We start from the raw sequence: 19,976 nt of genomic DNA on the forward strand, positions 1-19,976 counted from the left end.
TTAAATTGTACATTTACAACCAGTACATCTAGATAAACGTTCAGATTTCACATATAAAGTAATTACCCCCCCGGCCACGGATATTACAAGTTAAAGCGCCCGGTTTAAGTACCCGTATTTTCCGTATTGTTCAATAACAAATCTGTTTAATCCGATCAACGGCCATTTTCATTTTTTTTTAAATAATGTATCAGGGTGCAATATACCTCTCAACCGATAGGGGCGCGTTTTTGAAAGCATAATGAAGAAAATTCGAAGAAAATGGCCAGCAATCGGATTAAAAAGCTTTGTTATTGAACAATGCGCTTTAACTTGTAACATCCGTGGCCGTACGGTCAGAACTTTATCTGAACGTTTATGTAGATGTGCTGTGCTGGTTGTAAATGTAAAATATTAAAAAAAACAGGAACAAGTAGCGGCCTGACTGTCATGATTCAGGGCTACAGGCGCTGATGCCTTACTGCCTTTCGCCCCCTGGTGGAGGAGGATTAATCATGCAACACATAATAATCATAATCATAATATTGTCATAATTGTTATAAATATGCATACAAATATAACTAGTTACACATTTATTTATCACAAAGCAGAACTTTTTAATCAATTAATTGATCGTGAGTGAGTGAGTGAGTGAGTGAGTGAGTGTGTGTGTGTGTGTGTGTGTGTGTGTGTGTGTGTGTGTGTGTGTGTGTGTGTGTGTGTGTGTGTGTGTGTGTGTGTGTGTGTGTGTGTGTGTGTGTGAGTCTTGCACTAGCATTTATTATCTTTATCTTATTATATACATTTATTATCTTTATTATTAAAAAAAATTGCAGGCTGTTAACCGAGTTGCATTTCCCTACTTGTAAACCTGCTTGATTCTTGATTAAAAACGTTATGGGCAGTGGTGTAAAGTAACTAAGTAATTTTACTCAAGTACAGTACGTAAGTAAAATGTTGAGTATTTCCAAATGCGATGCGACGCATTGTGAGCTTGTAGATCTGCTATTTTCAAACGATTTTTATACATTTGAAAACTTGTGAAATGGGGCTTTCTGCATAATGAGTACTTTCTACTTTTGGTTCTTTAGTAGCCTACATTTTGATACCAATAATTTTGTACGTTTACTAAAGTACATTTTTAATTCCATACTTTTACTTTTTTTTAACTATTTCTACATTGCAGTATTGATACTTTCATTTAAGTAAAACAAATTGAGTACTTTTTCCACAACTGGTTATGGGTCATGTCATGGTTTCATATTTACAAATAGGTACTGTTAAAAAATACAAAAACATGGCATAGCAGAACTATAGGCCTAAAACTGTATTAGATTTAAAAAAAGAAAAAAGAAGAAAAAATGTTTAACACTGTTACTAAAGGACTAAAGCAGTGGTTCCCAAACGTTTTAGCTCAAGACCCCAAAAAATAAAAATTTGACGTCTACAAAGAATTGAAAATAGCAGATCTACTAGCTAGCAAATCATTATAATTATTTTTATCGTATTAATGAAATAGCCTACTTTTTTTTGGGGGGGGGGGGGGGGGAATACATTTGAATAGTTTTTAATTGATGAAAAGGTGTGTTTTTTTTTGTTTACACTTATAAATCTTTTGGAATAACTATTTTCTTTTTTAAATGTAGGAAACGAAAAGGGGGGATATTTGCCTGTGACACAAAGATGGGTCCGGACCATAGACTGGTCCCGACCCACTGTTTGGGAAACAGTGGACTAAATGAGCTGCGTCAACATAAACTTAAAGTAAACAGATGTTATTTTTTCGGTGCTAGATTACTGGTATGAAAAACAAAAAATATGTGCAATGAACAGTTGAAGGAGGGGGGGGGGCTAGGTTAAAACTTTGACAGGGGCCAGTTAAGTTTGGAATTGCAGAGTTACTTTCTTTCCACCACTGATGGCAGTACAAAAACACAAGAGAGCATCAAAATGAACACCAAAAAAAAGATCTGATCTGTGTGTGTGTGTGTGTGTGTGTGTGTGTGTGTGTGTGTGTGTGTGTGTGTGTGTGTGTGTGTGTGTGTGTGTGTGTGTGTGTGAGAGAGAGAGAGAGAGAGAGAGAGAGAGAGAGAGAGAGAGAGAGAGAGAGAGAGAGAGAGAGAGCGCGCATCAAGTTCTGTGCTGTTGCGTTTTAACCACTAGATGGCGAAGCGGTAGCGCTGTTGTAAGCTCTTTGACGTTGTTCAGCTTCACAGGTTTTATTGTGAAAGCGCAGACAGGAAGTGTAACGTGTTGTTATCGTGTGTAGTTTGATGCTTTGCTTTAGCTCCGTTCCGTAAACAACAATAGAACATCCGGTTTTTGAGCTAGCTGTTGTTCCTGATTTAAACTGGCTATTGATCCCCATTAAATGTGCACTTAGCGCAGTTTCTAATCCTGTTTTGCACTTTAACTGGATATTCATTTGTGTTTGTTACATATTGTTTTTGTATTGTTTGTCCATTGTTGTAATAATGCTACCTCTAGGCCAGGTCACTCTTGGAAAATTATCATGATATAATATTGTTTATTGCAGAAGCAAATAAACAATGATAAAAGCAACAACATAATATGCTACAAATAATAATAGTAGTAGTGCAGATGAGATTTAAAAAATAAAGCAAGGGGGGTTTATAAAGTTGATCTCACCTATTTAAAAACTAAAATACAATACAAATAAGAATGTAATCTGAAACATTTATAAAAATGTGTGTGTGTGTGTGTGTGTGTGTGTGTGTGTGTGTGTGTGTGTGTGTGTGTGTTGATAGAAAATTGATACAGACCAGTACAGAATGTTGATGAACATTGAGAGATAATTTATAAAAAATAAAAAAATAAAAAGTGGCAGGCCGTCCAGTGAGGTCAGAGGTCAGAAAAGTGCCATTTTCAGACAATAGTGGACACTGGACAGGAGACGGCTGGGGGTGCCAACACTTCTGACATACGCACGTGTGCGGGGACCCCTCCCCTACAACGCCACACTCTCAGATAAGCCGGAGAGGTGTAGAAAAAAGTGTGGCGGACCGTCCAGTGAGGTCGGAAGTCAGAAAAGTGCAGTTTTCAGACAATAGTGGACACTGGACAGGAGACGGCTGGGGGTGCCAACACTTCTGACATACGCACGCGTGCGGGGAGGCCTCCCCTACAACGCCACACTCTCAGATAAGCCGGAGGGGTGTCGAAAAAAGTGTGGCGGACTGTCCAGTGAGGTCGGAAGTCAGAAAAGTGCAGTTTTCAAACAATAGTGGACACTGGACAGGAGACGGCTGGGGGTGCCAACACTTCTGACATACGCACGCGTGCGGGGAGGCCTTCCCTACAACGCCACACTCTCAGATAAGCCGGAGAGGTGTAGGAAAAAGTGTGGCGGACCGTCCAGTGAGGTCAGAGGTCAGAAAAGTGCCGTTTTCACTGGACAGGAGACGGCTGGGGGTGCCAACACTTCTGACATACACATGCGTGCGGGGAGGCCTCCCCTACAACACCACACTCTCAGATAAGCCGGAGAGTTGTAGAAAAACGTGTGGCGGACCGTCCAGTGAGGTCGGAAGTCAGAAAAGTGCTGTTTTCAGACAATAGTGGACACTGGACAGGAGACGGCTGGGGGTGCCAACACTTCTGACATACGCACGCGTGCGGGGAGGCCTCCCCTACAACGCCACACTCTCAGATAAGCCGGAGGGGTGTAGAAAAAAGTGTGGCGGACCGTCCAGTGGACACTGGACAGGAGACGGCTGTGGATGCCAACACTTCTGACATACAGTGTTGTGCCTGAACGCGTTCAATGAACGATCGTTCATGAACTTCATGAATGAATCGTTCATATTTTGGGGGAACGTGAACTGAACGTACTGTATATCCGCTAGATGAAAGTTATTGTGAACGCGGTCATTCTGGCCTTTGTGAACGGCGTTCTCTCACAGTTTAACTTCGTTCAAGAGTGTCCCAAATTTCCATGGTTACATCGGTTTGTCATGTTGTATTTCATCCTATTCTGTGTTTACGAGGCGTCTTGAACGCACCATCAGCCAAAAAAGAGAAAAGCAAGGCGGTGTCTGTCATTCCTCTGCGCAGCGCGGAGTGAACAGTCTCATTGATTGATTGATTGATGTAGTTTATTTAGTAAGACATGAGAATAGTACATGACAGTACATAACAGTACATGGAAGTACAAATTCACAATACAAGGTCTACTAAACTGGAACTCTCGTTAAGCACGCAGCTTGTTTAAGATGAGAACCCCATGCACACAAATCATGATGACATATAAGAGACAGACAGATAAACCGTAGATAAAATCTACGTGCAGACTACAGACTACTATGCAGCTCTGTGATTACAGATTGCCCCTCGGGTTAAAAATGCAAGAGAAGCAACACTTAGCTTTATAATATAAATGTCCGTTTATACGTTGTTGTGTCACTGACACTGTAGCATGCTGAGTGATAATGACCCACAGCTGTTTGTTCTTCTTGCAGAGTCTCCGACGCAAGATCATTTTGTAATTAAAGAAAGATTCTGCGCTGTATTAGCTACACACACGTATGAACAACAACAACGTTGCTGGGACCGGGTGTACTGCTTGTGTTTAAAGCCTAATTTACACTTCGCAGCACGACGATGTCCCGTGCCTAAAATAGCAGATACACAATCTCACAACGCGTCGTGGATGCAACTCATTGTGAGCTTGTAGGTCTGCTATTAAAACATAATGGCTACAAATGGCATAATCCTGGATTATATTCATATAATATAATAACACAGGCCTGGGTATTCAACGTTTTTCAAGTGAAGGACCCCTTAGCTGAGAGAGAGACCCTTATTAATTATATATATATATATATATATATATATATATATATATATATATGTATGTATGTATGTATGTATGTATGTATGTATATAGAGAGAGAGAGAGAGAGAGAGAGAGAGAGAAAAAAAAGAACGAAAAAGAACTGAACTAGTTCATTTTTAGAACCATGAACTTTATTTAAAAATTTTGAATTATGAACTATGAACTGAACTAGTTCATTTTAAAATTTGTGAACTGAACTTTGAACTAGTTCATATTTTAAGTGAACTTTCCCAACACTGCTGACATACGCATTTTTTCTACACCTCTTCGGCGTATCTGAGAGTGTGGTGTTGTAGGGGAGGCCAGGAGGCCTCCCCGCACGCGTGCGTATGTCAGAAGTGTTGGCATCCACAGCCGCCTCCTGTCCAGTGTCGACTATTGTCTGAAAACAGCACTTTTCTGACCTTTTTGTTACACAGAAACATAATATGTGTTGTACTGTATAGCTTCGTTTAAATGCTTAATTTATAGTTTTAATGTGCAATTGAACCGTTTTTCAATGGCTCCTTTTTGCTCTAGAGAGTTCTCTTATTCTGAAGAGATCATCCACCAGAAGTATTATGGTTGTTAAGCTATTGTTGCTCACGGAACACAGCTCTCTGCTTTAACGTTTGTGTTGACAGGCTGCAGCCAAAGACTGTAAAGACTTAGTCAATAACAGAGTTGTAGCAGCTATGGAACTTGGTATGTGATGAAAGATTCTCTTTGCTTTGATGCATTCTCTTAATTTGCTTATTGTTCACTCTCTCCTTTTTACATAGGCTACTGAAACACTATGGCTAGCTGAAGAGTTAGCTTATTATCTCAGCTGTCTGTCTCTGTCTGTCTGTCTGTCTGTCTGTCTGTCTGTCTGTCTGTCTGTCTGTCTGTCTGTCTCTCTCTCTCTCTCTCTCTCTCTCTCTCTCTCTCTCTCTCTCTCTCTCTCTCTCTCTCTCTCTCTCTCTCTCTCTAGTGATAGTGTGATTATCAGGTGGTGATATTGGGTGGGATATGGGCTAACAAATGCATGAAATAATGCTATCTGGCATCTAGAGTTGCAATACCAACCCTTGACAGCCCATTCATTGAAACCCAAAAGTCCTATCTGGTTGTTTAAAATGATGTTAAACTCAGCAACATTGCAGCTGTACGGAAAGCTTGGGTTATCCTATTTGTATATGTCAAGTTTTTGTTTCATAAAAATCCACGTACACATGTTATCAGCTACTTTCTTATCAATAAATTCCGCGTAGGTGATTATTTTTCAAGGTGTTTGAGTTTGGAAGCACTCGTTGTCAATAACGCAACGTCTTGTTGCCTCCTACATTATTTGCAATTTCAAAATAGGTGGTACGCAGGACCGTTGAGTGATTTCCAACGAGTGCTTCCAAACTCGAACACTTAGGAAAAATAATCACCTGCACGGAATTTATTGACAGAAAGTAGCTCATCACATAACAGTGAATATAATGAAACAAAAACGAAAACTTGAAAGAGACAAAGAGGATAACCCAAGCTTTCCGTACACCTGCAATGTTGGTGAGTTTAACGTTGTTTATTATCGGTTTCAATGATTCAAGGGTTGGTATTGCAACTCTAGATGCCATATAGCATTAGAGCATCTTAAGTTACTTGCGGCTAGCGAATACATGAAGAGTGGGCACCAAAATATTGCGGTACTTGGTAAATCTAAGCACCAGTTCTGAGTTGGCACCAGGAATACTAGGCACCAAAACAGAGTGGGCACCGGGAGAATACTGGGCATCAAAACAGAGTGGTATACCGGGAGAATACTGGGCACCAAAACAGAGTGGTATACGAGAATACTGGGCACCAAAACAGAGTGGTATACCGGGAGAATACTGGGCATCAAAACAGAGAAGGCACCAGGAATACTGGGCACCAAAACAAAGTGACCACCGGGAAGTCTGGGCTGATATGCGACAAATAAAGAATGTAGTCACACTTGATAGACAGGGTAGGTTAAAATGACGTCAATAAGAAGTTCTGATGAGCGGTCAACTCAGCACACCTAGATGTCGGACAAACTTTGGACAGTAAAGACAGTGTGATTGGCTGGGTGGTCGTGACATATTTATACTCTGAGATGACCCTGTAACAGTTATGGGAGTCCTTGAAATTAAAAGTTTGAGAACCACTGATCTAGTAATACATTTTAATTCCATTAAGAATTGTTAATGTGCATTATAGTAAATAGTACAGTAAAAGTATGAAACAGTTGTGCAACATCACCTAAGCATTCAAAACATGACTGTAAATGAAATATCATCATGTGATAAATTACGTGGTATTGGAATGGCATAGACTGGCATACTCGTCGAAACCGATACCAGCATTTTAGGCAGTATCGGCAGCTTTTACGATGCTGGTATCGGAACAACTCTACTCAAAACTAAACTAAAAGAATGGCTGACCACAAAACACAAGTGAACATAAAACTCCTTGGTTGTAGCATCCTCTGCCCCCCCACCTCCACCCCTCCTTTCTCTGTAAATATACATATTGATGCTATTGAGCTTTCTACCAGTATTGTATCATATCGTGTTGTATTGTATTTGTGTTGTGTATTATATGCATTAACGATGAATTGAGTAATGGACCACAATGGAAACAAGCCCCACAGGGCTTTTTGTGTTATCCCATGAGCATAACCTTTGACTGAACTACCTGTTCACTGCCGATAAAGTATCAATCAATAACCGACTTAATCTTACTGATGTAGATAATCGATTAATCAAGAAGTAGGGTTTTTGTGATATATATATATATATCTTTTTTTCTCATGAATCGACAGGAAAACTATTCTGATAGATGTATTTATTATTATCATTATTATTATTATTATTGTTATTATTACCCTTATTATTTTGCGATTTAGTAAATCAATTAGTCAGATTAAACCCTTAAGCCTTGTATTATACAGTACTTTGTTGTACAATGGTGTTGTACAAAATAGTGAAAATAGCAGGTCTACAAGCTCACACCGTGTTGCATTGTGAGCTTCTAGAGCTGCTATTTTATTGCTAACCCTATTTTATTATATGATTTTAAGTCATATCGACCAGCCCTACTACACCCCAGGTCACATTAAATGTGATGACTTTAAAGTCCTTAATCTATTCCTTCATTCCAGACAAGTGTGTGGAGTCCAGCCTGCAGGTGAAGATGAGTCCTGCAGAACCAGCCAGGACTGTTTCTGTTAAACAGGAACCTGAAGCTGAAGTTAAAGTTGAAGTTAAAGAAGAACAGCTGGACATCTGTAAGTTTCATGCTCTCTCTTCTTATTCAGTTAAGTTGTAGGGTTATCACCTTATGAGCATTCCAGTATCCTACTATAATTATGGAACCTCTGTCTGTTTGGGTACGTTTTTCTCCTCAGTGGTTTAACCAATCAATGTGAACTTGCACACGGGCATCGACCGTTGCCATGAGCAGACAGTGACAAAGCCCATTTTTCACTGTCCCAAAATGTAAGCTGTATATTAGCATTTCTGTCATTTTGGAGTTATCACGCAAGCACGACTGCGATCTATGGGCTCTGTTGTCACGGTTACGGACAATAGCCGTAGGGATGGGCAACGACTCATATTTTGCGTGTCGGGGGCATTTATCGATGAGTCGATTTATTATAATTTTTTTTTTTTTTTGCGCAGTTGAGAGGAGAGCGCAAACTGCGGTCGCCACCAGGTACTCCTTCATGTAACCTCTGTAAAAATGGGGGCGAGTGTGTTTTGGGGCGATCGTTCCTGTTACCTCAGCATACGTTCTCTCTCTCATCGCACTGTCATTGTTTGGCGACAGGGCACGGTGTATTCTGGAAATGCCACCAGCTCATGGAAGCCTTTCCCCTCGACAACACTAATAGTAGGCATAATATCTTCTGCTATCATCTTGGCTGTTATGGTATATTGCCCTTATGGCTTATAGTTATTGAACAGTGTGCAAGTCAAAACATATAGAAATAATACTACAGGATACTACAGTTAAAGAAGAAATAGTGTTTCAATCCAATCCAATCCACTTTATTTGTATAGCACATTTCACAACCAGGGTTAAGGGTTTACAAAGTGCTGTACAGAAGATCATGCAAAAAACAAGCTAAAATATGCTTGCATATTATATAAGTTTGCATATGACTCTGCCGCCCTGGTGTGGAATGCAATGTTCAGGTCTGGACATTGTCTCCACTCCCTTCCTCCAGGCACTTGCAAATCATGTCAGAGCTTGATCAGCTGTTGGGGGCTCTCATTGACCCCCACCCCACTACCTACAATGTATAAAAGAGTGACTGCAAAATGACTAGTTGGTACTGTCTCACACGACGTGAGGCTGTCAGGGAGCTGCGGCTCCTGGCTCTCTCTGCTGCTTATGGTCTTTATGGAATAAATGAATGAGTTGGAAACCTGGTCCTGACGTCTCTTCTCCTCCACTTCTTATAACAACTACAAGCCTGCTAATAAACGCAGTTTCGGTGAAGTCTGCCATTCTGCTTTCTTGGGTGAAGGGCAGGCTCTGGGACCAGGTTCTAGCTTTAATGTGATTTGACATCACTGATGTTGACGAGTGATATGCATACTTTGTTTTGTCGTCAATCTTGACAAAATCATCCCACACCACACTCCTATGTGAAGCTGCCATTTCCATGCAGGCTTTCAAGCATACACAAGCAGGACGTAAACAAAACTAGTCAGCGTGCACATGACCGGACTGGACATGCACTAGCGCAGCACACACACACAGACCTAACTCTATGACACAAACACACACACCGGCCAGTTCTTCTCCCATTTGGAAAACATATGATAATTTTTTCCATTTTGAACTGGCTATTTTGGAAAAAAGTTACGTTTATAAAGTTATTGAACAAGCCATTTAAAAGAAGAAAAAATATATATATATATTTAAAATAATTATGTTGTTTTAATTAACACATTGAGTGCCAAACACGAGAATTCTCGTGTTTGCAAATACACCCGTCGAGTGCCATAAACGAGAATTCTCGTTTTTTTTTCCACAAGGGGCGCTCTAAAGCAACTTAGGAGTCATCCCAGGTCCCTGTAAAATGGAATGGACGGATGTGACAATGGCCCAAAAAACGTCTATTCCGTCCGCTCCAATGATAGGATCTTGAGAAAAAGGTCCATATCTTTTTACCGTGGTGAAAACAAGCCATTTTCGACGGGCGATCACTCTGCAATGATGGATCGCGTTAGAAATATTATTGTTCCAGTCGTTTACATCCGGGTCCTCGTGGAGGCTTCTACAGCTCTAAACAGATCAGCGTAAACGGTAAAGGTCCTTACACACCGGGGCGATTTTTTCGTGCGAATAATACGCTTTTTTTAAAAACCTTCAATGCAAGCGTACATGGCGCAAAAAAGCGGAAAAGCGAAGCGAAAAAGCGTCTTTTAATTATTCGGAACGAGTCCGAATTTTGCGTATATTCGCACATTCGCCGGTGTGTAACCGCCTTAAGAATGCTGGGAGAGCAGATGAGCATGAGTCTAATATCGAGTCGACTTTCGACTTTTTGTCCCATCCCTAATTCCAGTATCCTAGTTACGGAACCTCTGTCTGTTGGAGTACGTTTTTCTCTCAGTGGTTTAACCAATCAATGTGAACTTGCACACGGGCATTGACCGTTGCCATGGGCAGACAGTGACGAAAGGCCATTTTTCACTGTCCCAAAATATAAGCTGTTTATTATTAACATTTTTGTCATTTTGGAGTTACCACACATGCACGGCTGTGGTCTATGGGCTCTGTTGTCACAGTTACGGACAGTCCCCACAGGCTATAGGATCTGTAGGAAGATGGAGATGAAAATATTTTGCTTGACAGGCCCTCTGGGTACCCCAACTTTGATTGGCTCCCACAAAGTTTCCCAGAGGAGTTGGAGAGGAACTAATTGGTGTTAGTAGATACCTTTATGAACATATTGTATTGTACAGATGGCTAAAAACATTGGCATAATAATCATTGGTACAAATTTGATTATATTACACTCTGAGAAAAAAGATTGGCCAGCCACGATCGTCCATTCGATATATAACTGAATGAATTTTTTTCAATCAGGAAGTAAACGTGGTGTTTTTTTTGTGATCACGTGGTTTTGCTGCCTCGTGCCTCTGAAGGACTCAGATGGCTGGTTTGCAAACAGCGCCATCTGGTGGATAAACACTGAAAACACCAAAGCCACTCAGAGCTGTGGCGTTCGGGCAGAGACTGTGACAATCTTAAACGACCATTTTGACAACTTTTTAACATACCTCAGCATTTTCAGCATTTTTTTTCCAATTAGAAAACACAGATTAGAAGTATATTACCGGGGGGGGGGGGGGGGGGGGTGCATGATACCCCTTCTTCCCACTGTACTATTCTGTGTAACTCAAAAGTAGCTAGAATAGCCGATGTACAAGCTCACAAAGTATCGTGATGTGAAGTGTTGTGAGTTTGTAGATCTGCTATTTTTACTATTTTATTTATACATTTTGTGTTTGTTTTTACGCCAACTCAGCGTATGAGTAGCACGGCTTGGGTGCGGCAAGTAATGCATCAAGTACTGGGGGTACGCTTTGCGCTCCACCTCAGCAATCCATCTCCCAGGGGTCTAGCACATTGTTAAAGCGGGGATAGAATCCTGCGCTCTGGCTGATACCGACAATAAGCCTCTCCGACCTACTTACTTACTTACTGAGGCAAGAAATGGGCAATGCAGAAAAATGATTCATATTTGATCAACACTTCCAACCGAAGTTATGTGAGACGATTATGTTGTGTTCGACACACTTGACATCTAATGTACTGATTTCTTTACCATAAGCATTGAAATCCTTTTTAAAATCAATGAAATATTTTTTGTTATGTTTTGGGGCAATTCATTCATTTCTTTATCAAGTAGCTATGTAATAATGGGGATGATGAATGGCGAGCAACTCGTTGAGAAATTGCACATCTACAGGGATAGAACTGGTTTGAAAATGCACAGCGCCATTGCCAGCATTTTCCAAGAAATTTGAGTTGTGGAACCCCACAACTCAAATTTCTTGGAAAGTGCAGGCAATGGGCAGGGAAGATTTATCTTGAGCTTAGTTTTTCATTAGCTCGTTCAGTTGTCTGATTGTTCTAGGGAAAAAGCTCTTTTGTAGCCTACTGCTAGTGGCCATGTGGCTCCGGAGATATTTCCCACGTGGCATCACCTGAAACAGTTTGTGGTTAGGGTGACTACAATCTTTCATTATTCTGCAAGCTTTGCTGACACATCATTTGTTGTATAGATCCTGGATGGGGGGATGTTGCTTCTGCTGATATGTTGTTGCTGTCCGTGCGACCCTTTGCATTGATTTACAATTAAAGGAGTAGTTCACCTATAAAATTACTTATTCACCCATGAAATTACTTATTTTCTATCAATTACACCCCCCATGAAGCTTTGAATTCATGGAGATTCTTTATTATTTGGCGCATTCCTTCGCCAATAAGTTGAGTCTCAAAGAGTCTCGGCGGAGTCTCAAAGAGTCTCAGTAGGAGACTCCTACTGAGTCTCCTACTGAGTCTCCTATTGACTGATGACCCGCTCATCAAATTATTGGGTCAGGAATGCGACAAAAACTACACAAATCTCCATGAATTCAAGGCTTCATGGGGTGTGTAATTGATAAAAAGAAATAAGCAATTTTTGGGGTGAACTACTCCTTTAAGGTCTGTTCCCATACCAGGCAGTGTTGCAGCCAGTCAAGTTGCTATCGGTGGTACCTCGGTAGAAGACTCGCAAGATTTTGGTGTCCATTCCGAACGTCTGCAGTCGCCTGAGAAAGTGAAGGCGTTTTTGGAGGTTTTCTTTTTTCATCACCCATTCAGTTTGTAGTTTATCAGTGATGAGTTCTCCCCAAGAGGGAAATAGCAAGGGTCGCATTCTCCGGTTATATATATATATATATATATATATATATATATATATATATATATATATATAGTTATAGTTATAGTTATAGTTATATATATGGTTAACATTGAGCAGAAACAGGAGCACATCTAGCATAAGACTGAATAATACATGTGTGTTTGTAGTGGGAATTTCATAGGTTTCTTAAAAGCATCTTTGCCAATAACAGTTTACTTTCAAACATGTACAGCATTTATTTTCTTTAATGAAGAAAATACACAAATACACATCCATATGACGTTGTCAGCCAGGGAGAGGGGAGGGGGAGGGTGGTGGGATGGTCGGGGGGAGAAGACAACCACGCCTACTTAGGAGACTATTTGTAGGATTTGTGTACTACTCCGCCTCTAGTGGCTCCAATGGAGAATGTGTATCTTGCTAAATTAACAATATTTGGTTCTCCCAAGAATTTTAACTTACTGACCCTCACCACTAGGGCAGGGCAATTCAACGTAAATATATCTAAATCGAAATGTTGAACCAATAACAGACTTAATCTTGCTCATGTAGGTTCATCGAATAGTCGATGAACTGTAACACCTTCTATCTACAATCATTACTTTTGTCTTGCTGACCTTGAGAGCCAGGTTGTTCTCCTGACACCACTGTGTTCTCCACCTCTCTCCTTTAGGCTGTCTAATCTCTGTCCGTGATCAGGCCTATCACTGTCACGTTGTCTGCAAAGTTAACCAAGTTGGAGCTGTACATGGCCAGTTGGCCACACAATCATAGGTGTACAGGGAGTAGAAGAAGGGACTTGGAACACATCCCTGAGGGGCTCCTGTGCTGAGGGTCATGGGGAAGCGGTTTTAGATTACATCCTCACTACACGTCATCATTCTGACAGAAAGGTCCAATATCCAGCTGCAATAGGCTGGGGTTGAGCCATACATTCCTTAGCTTAGTGTCAAGTTTGAGTGAATGAGTAGCACGGCTTGGGTGTGACAAGTTGTGTGGTAAGTACTGGGAGCTGATGGTAGGTGTTGCACTCCACCTCAGCAATCCATTTCCCAGGGGTCTAGCACATTGAAACAGGGTTGAACTCGGCGGATACCGACCTACTTTCTTGAGCGGAATCACGGTGTTGAACTCTGAGCTGTAGTCTATGATCAGCATGATCAGGACCTGCCTCACTCCTTAAAATAATTACAAAAAATGTAGACAGTTTCCGATATCCACCACAGTCTTAAAATGTATGGGTAAATTTGAACGGTGGCACGCCAGTAACAGATGTATTTGATCAATGAGGATCGACTTAGGGTTTAGAAAATGCACATTAATTTACAGCAGTAGTTCCTCCAATACCACAGCTATACAACAGAAGAAAATGCTGTGTGGAAAAATAGAAAGTTGTCAGTTTTATTATCCCATCACAGGTTTACAGGTGTAAATCAGGGGGTGAAATTTGTTTTGTTGTTTTCAAGAAAGAAAGAAAAAAATCACACCCAGTGTGAAGTGGGCGGTATCTTGCTAGCTAATCACAATACTGAATGCTGTGGCCCACTACTGTGGTCGTCACGGTGATGGAAGCTCACTTAAAAGAATAATGTGTTTTTTTTAATACCCTTTCCACCCTTTGTGTGATTCACTTAAAAAAAACCATAAATGTGTTTTTTTTAAGTGCATAGTCCTATTTATAGGGCTATGCACATGTGTCATGTTTCACTAGCCAATCACAGTCCTGAATAGACTGTGATTGGCCAATCACGGTGCAGGGTTAGGGGGGTACACTGGTGGCCAATCACAGCGCAGGATTGGGGGTGCAAATATCCAAACCTCACTTATAGGGGCGGTGTCACCGGCCAACAAAAATCACACCCAGTGTGAAGTGGGCGGTGTTATCATCACAGTGATGGAAACTCACTTCAAAAAAATAACATTTATTTTTTTGAAGTGCGTGGTGCTATTTATAGGTTATGAATGTCGTCATGCGTCTCGCTAGCCAATCACAGTGCTGAATAGAGTCAGCCAATAGAGTCAGCCAATCACAGTACAGCTAGGGTTGTACTAATGCTAGGGGTGTACTAATATGGGAGAGAGCAGGAGAGCCAGGAGAAAAACAGTAAAAGAAACATCAAAGATCTCTACAACTATACAAATGTTTAACGTCTTTCTCTCATTTTATATTTTCCTTAGACTTCCTGAAGGAGAAAAACAGTAAAAGAAACATCGAAGATCTCTACAATTATGCAAATGTTTAACGTCTTTCTCTCATTTTATATTTTCCCTAGACTTCTTGCACCCCCCTGTGTGGAAAGAGGAGGTTTCCCCTGAACAGCAGGAGAGGAGCTCCAGTCTGGTCCAGGAGGAACCAGAGCCTCCACAGATTAAAGAGGAACAGGAGGAGCTACTTCAAAGACCAGAGGAGGCTGATGGGTCAACAATGACATTACTAGCAGTGAAAAGTGAAGATGATGATGAAAACAGAGAGACAGAGCCTGTAGCCAGCACCTCAACTGAACACATGAAAACGCAAGCTGATGTAGAGGACTGTGGAACATCACAACCAACCAGTGATGACCAGGTCCTCTCTTCACACTGTTCTGAGTCTGACACTGAAGACAGTGATGAGTGGGAGGAGACCAGGGAAGATCCTTTTAGTTGTACAGTTTGTAGTAAAAGTTTTAATCGTAAAGGAAATCTGAAGACACACATGAGGACTCATACAGGGGAAAAACCCTTTACCTGTACAGTGTGTGGCAAAGGTTTTGCTCAAATGAGTAATCTAAAAGAACATATGAAGACTCATACAGGGCAAAGGCGCTTTACTTGTGCAGTTTGTGGCAAAGGCTGGGGTCAAATGAGTGCTCTAAAACAACACCTGAGGATTCATACAGGGGAAAAGCCCTTTACCTGTACAGTTTGCCCCAAAGGCTTTAATCAAATGAGTTCTCTAAATCAACACATGAGGACTCACACAGGCGAAAAGCGCTATACTTGTGAAGTGTGTGGCAAAGGTTGTAGTAATCTAAAATTCCACATGATGACTCATACAGGGGATAAGCGCTTCACTTGCACAATTTGTGGCAAAGGCTGTAGTAATCTAAAATACCACATGGTATATGTACATAAAGGGGAAAACGTTTAGTAGCCTTTTTTGTCAAATGGTTTGGTCAAAATCCACATAGGAAAATGTTTGAATTCATACGGTGCGAAGCTGTTTAGTTGTATAGTTTCACACAAACCAGGTCTTAATACAGTAGGTTAACACGACTAAATAAAATGAATGGAACATTGAGGTAATTCAGGCAGTCATGGAAGTCAAGCCTTGACCCACTTTCATACACATTACCTTAACGTATGCAAACAATCCTAATAGTTCAACTAAGTGTTTTTTTTAACCCATTAAGACCTGGAACACTCTTACATGCTCAACATCTCTCCCTGCTACCACAAATGGCCACCACACCACCAAATACAATACAATAGCATTGCAATATTTCATTTTATCTTGATGAGATAAATGCCAATTCCTCATCTACAGTACATGCTCAAAATCAGGTGAATATTTTCATGTGAATCTGGAAATAACGGTAAATACTACTTATGAGAAGTAGTGCTAAACAACAGACTCGGTTGTCCAGAACCCCTGTAGCCTGGAAAACCATCCCTTTTTCCTTTACTTTTTTTGTGACGTCATCCCAAAAAGATTCACTCCCGTCTACTCCTATGTTATGAAATGTAGAAAAACACAACTAGCTTCTTATTTCTTTGGTGAAAACGAGCCATATTCAACTGCCGATAGCAACAAAATGGATGATCGCGGTTCCAAAAATGTTGTTTACACTTATTGTCCTACTTCTTCGTACAAGAGTGTCTAGCAAAAGTAGTTAAAATAGCAGATCGACAAGCTCACAATGTGTTGCATCACAGTGCATTGTGAGCTTGTAGATCTACTATTTTCACTTTCTGAACACATTTCCATTTATTGAATTTTTTTGTACATACCGGACAAAAATAAGTTGTACCTGTACACAAGATGTAACAATACAATATAAAAAAATAACCTTGAACCTTGGTGTTTAACCCTTCATGTGAGAGTTGTTCCTGTGACAAGTTTGTTTGGACAATAAAGTTGTATGGTATCATATCATTACTAATCTACTTGGAAGCTGTTCTGCAGTGCGTGGGCAAAATAATTAACCACTTGAACCCCAGCAAGGTTGAACACCTTTGGTTTCCGCTTTTACATTTTCAGATTGTCTACAATTTTAAAAGATCTGAACAACTGGCAGATAACCAAAGGAAGTATATTTAAATATATCTTATCTTGGCACAGTTTGTCACTGGCACTTTATTTTTGTTTGTTCTGGGCAGGATACTCTGGGTGCCTCTGGGCGACTGAAATTCCCCTGCGGGATCAATATAGGTATCTATCCATCCATCCATCCACAAACTATCCAGACCTGTCTTGTAGCTGAATACTAAAATATTTACTTTTCGCTATACGTCACCTTTTTGTAACTATACAAAAAGTAGCTTGATTCATTATCATATTATCAGACTTGTCAGACCCTTCCTATATAAACCCATTGTAACATTGTAATCTCACTTTGAATCAGTTACAGTAGATTCATTGAAAAAACACATCCCGCTGGTTCTGGTGACTGATATTGTCCTTCTAAATGATGTTTTTTTCTTTCAATTACTTGAGCTGATAGGATGCTTGAGCATACTATAATGTCACCCTTGGTTTGACTCTCATTCTTGCCTCTCATTCATCATCAGCTATAATCAGTTCAACCATCTGACACAGGCACCAGGTTAATGTAAATACTGGACTGTACACACACAAGCGGGAAGGGGGCGGGGGGCAATTAAAACCCCTACAACCAGTCTGACAATACTTTAAGGTCACACACTGGGCTAGGCTCACACACACCTAAAACAAACACAACTAGAGAATGTGCTCCTCGGAGCACAGGTCTCCGCCAGTACTGTTCCTGATTAATTAATGTCTTACCTATTTATATTGCATATTGTCACGTGTCACTTGACCAATGTTAGCTTGGCTGAGACGGACACACACACGGAGGGTAAAACCCTCCTGGCGGAGACAAAAAATCACACCCCATTCATATTTAGAAACAACAGTGGTAATCACAGTGATGGAAGCTCACTTCAAAAAATATAAATAATTTTAGGTTCGTCAGCTATTTATAGGTTTTTATTTCATCATGCGTCTTGCTAGCCAATCAAAGCAAAGGGTCTGGATAGAGTCAGCCAATCACGGTACAATATTACATATTGTCACGTGTCACGTGAAGCTTGACCAATGTTAGCTTGGCTGAGACGGACACACACACGAAAAAAAAACGAACGAAAACATACTCTCCACCATACTGGCGGAGACAAAGAGTCCATATATAGTCCTAGGCCAGACAGCTTGCTGACCTCGGGTTCATTATAAGGAAAACCATGCAGAAAATTAAATACACATCAGTCTCTTTCTTCTGTTGTCCCATATGCTCCAGTAACGGTCAAGTTTCTTTGTTCTGAGTTTTCCGAGAAATGTTTTGTAAAATAAATCATCACGCAATAAAATATTGTCCTGGCAGCAGTCTTGGCTAGTTCAGTGTCAAGGGAGGGAACAATCCATCCACCGACCTCACCCGCAACCTCGTGTATGGAGGTGGAAGAAATCATTAGCACAGGGGACACTTCGGATGACGCAGGCGTGACATCATCCATTCAAGACCTTGGCGCAACCCCTCTCCAGTGAGGGCGCAGCAGGCCTGGATGTGCCACTGGTGGTCTTTGACGGAGGCGAGCTGGAGGCTCTGGGAGATCTCAGCCACAGACATACAACCTTTCACATCCTGTTTATTGGCAAAGATCAACAGCCCTGCCCTTTTCAGGTCTTCATGTGCAAGAATTCTGTAGAGTTCCTCTTTGGTCACTGAGATCCTTTCCCTATCTGTGCTGTCCACCACCACAATCACAAACTCTGTGTTGGTGTAATATGTGTTCCAAGATGACCTCAGGGATTCCTGTCCTCCGATGTCCCACATCAGGAAGTTGGTGTTGTTCACCACAATCTCCTCCACATTGCTGCCTATTGTAGGAGAGGTGTGCACCACCTCGTTCATTGAAAACTGGTAAAGAATTGTGGTCTTCCCAGCGTTGTCCAGGCCCACAATAATAACCTTGTACTCTCGATGGTTAAAAAGCCTCCATAGTTTAGTAAAAAGCATTCCCATGGCGGGTGTGATGAGGGTTGTTGGTGGTTTGTATTGCTTCTTCGTCTCCTAGAGGTAGTTAATGTCGCAGAGTATCGCAGATGGATCTGAAGTAACCTGGGGATTCCATTACCTTTTATGTCGTTGGCTGCTGTGCTGGTGTCATCACGGTGATGTCAGTCATATCCATATATGGAGCAAGTGATGTCAGTCATGCCCAAAGATAGGGTCTATGATAAACATCTTGGATGTTTCGGCTAGCTCCATATATGGGGCTCCAGGAGGGGGTCTCTGATGTCAGAGCTGGGTATGTCAGTTATCTCCATATATAGAATTCTAGGAGAGAGTCTCTGATGTCAGACTTGGGTAGGTCGGTTGTCTCCATATATGGGGATCTCCGGATTGTATGGGTCATTTAAGGTTGGGATTGAATAGGTCATTTATCTCCCTATATGGGGTTTCGGGCATTTATGGCTAATGCTGGCAAGTATGCTCTGAAACGTTCTGTACAGCGGCCCCACGGATTTCCTGTGGAAATATGTAAAATATCAAGAACGCTTTCTGGCATACCTTTTAGTCACTCAGGCCAGAGACACATTCCGACATCCATCAGCCACTCAGTTCTAACCCCACCCATTCCGGAGCACTCCAACACTCACCCCTACCCTCCCTCTTTGTCTCCGCCAGGCCGAAGGCTTGGTGGAGAGTATGTTTTACCCTCTGTCCGTCCGTGTGTGTGTCCGTCCACTCACAGCTAACATTGGTCAAGTTCACGTGACATCACAATATGTAATATAAATAGGTAAGACAGGATTAATCAGGAACAGTACTTTCTTTTACCACCTCGCCTGGCGGAGACCTGTGCTCCGAGGAGCACATTTTCTAGTTTTCTTCTCATTTCCTCTTTTCCTTCTCCTTCCTTTTTTCCTTTCTTTTCCTTTCCTGTCTTTCCCCTTTGACGTTTAGTCACTCAAGGCGGGAAGACAAATGATCCTGGCCACTGGGCACACATAGGTCC

At 41.2% G+C, this 19,976-nt stretch overlaps 2 protein-coding genes across 3 annotated transcripts in view; one reads left to right on the plus strand and one right to left on the minus strand.

Moving 5' to 3' along the window:
- The window catches only part of LOC308094152 (uncharacterized protein), a 337,907-nt gene extending 321,135 nt beyond the window's left edge, over window positions 1-16,772 (plus strand). The window contains exons 1-3 of one of the 2 annotated variants that reach the window (XM_080440636.1): window positions 5,432-5,518; window positions 7,968-8,093; window positions 15,011-16,772. In XM_080440636.1, the coding sequence (XP_080296762.1) occupies window positions 5,509-5,518; window positions 7,968-8,093; window positions 15,011-15,867 (993 nt within the window). In that variant the 5' untranslated portion in view covers window positions 5,432-5,508 and the 3' untranslated portion in view covers window positions 15,868-16,772. Of the gene's footprint in view, window positions 1-5,431; window positions 5,519-7,967; window positions 8,094-15,010 lie in introns of those variants that run through there. The other variant, XM_080440637.1, reaches the window with a different exon arrangement.
- Window positions 16,773-18,424: 1,652 nt separating this feature from the next.
- LOC308093702 (ADP-ribosylation factor-like protein 5A) lies at window positions 18,425-18,986 on the minus strand (the record flags this gene model as incomplete). The annotated part of the gene is made up of 1 exon (XM_080440029.1): window positions 18,425-18,986. Exon 1 carries the CDS (start codon window positions 18,977-18,979, stop codon window positions 18,425-18,427), a length of 555 nt encoding a protein of 184 aa, XP_080296155.1. The 5' UTR covers window positions 18,980-18,986.
- Window positions 18,987-19,976: the final 990 nt, after the last annotated feature.

This window comes from Gymnoscopelus braueri, assembly GCF_963280865.1.
Source record: "Gymnoscopelus braueri genome assembly, chromosome: 10".
Classification (NCBI taxonomy): domain Eukaryota; kingdom Metazoa; phylum Chordata; class Actinopteri; order Myctophiformes; family Myctophidae; genus Gymnoscopelus; species Gymnoscopelus braueri.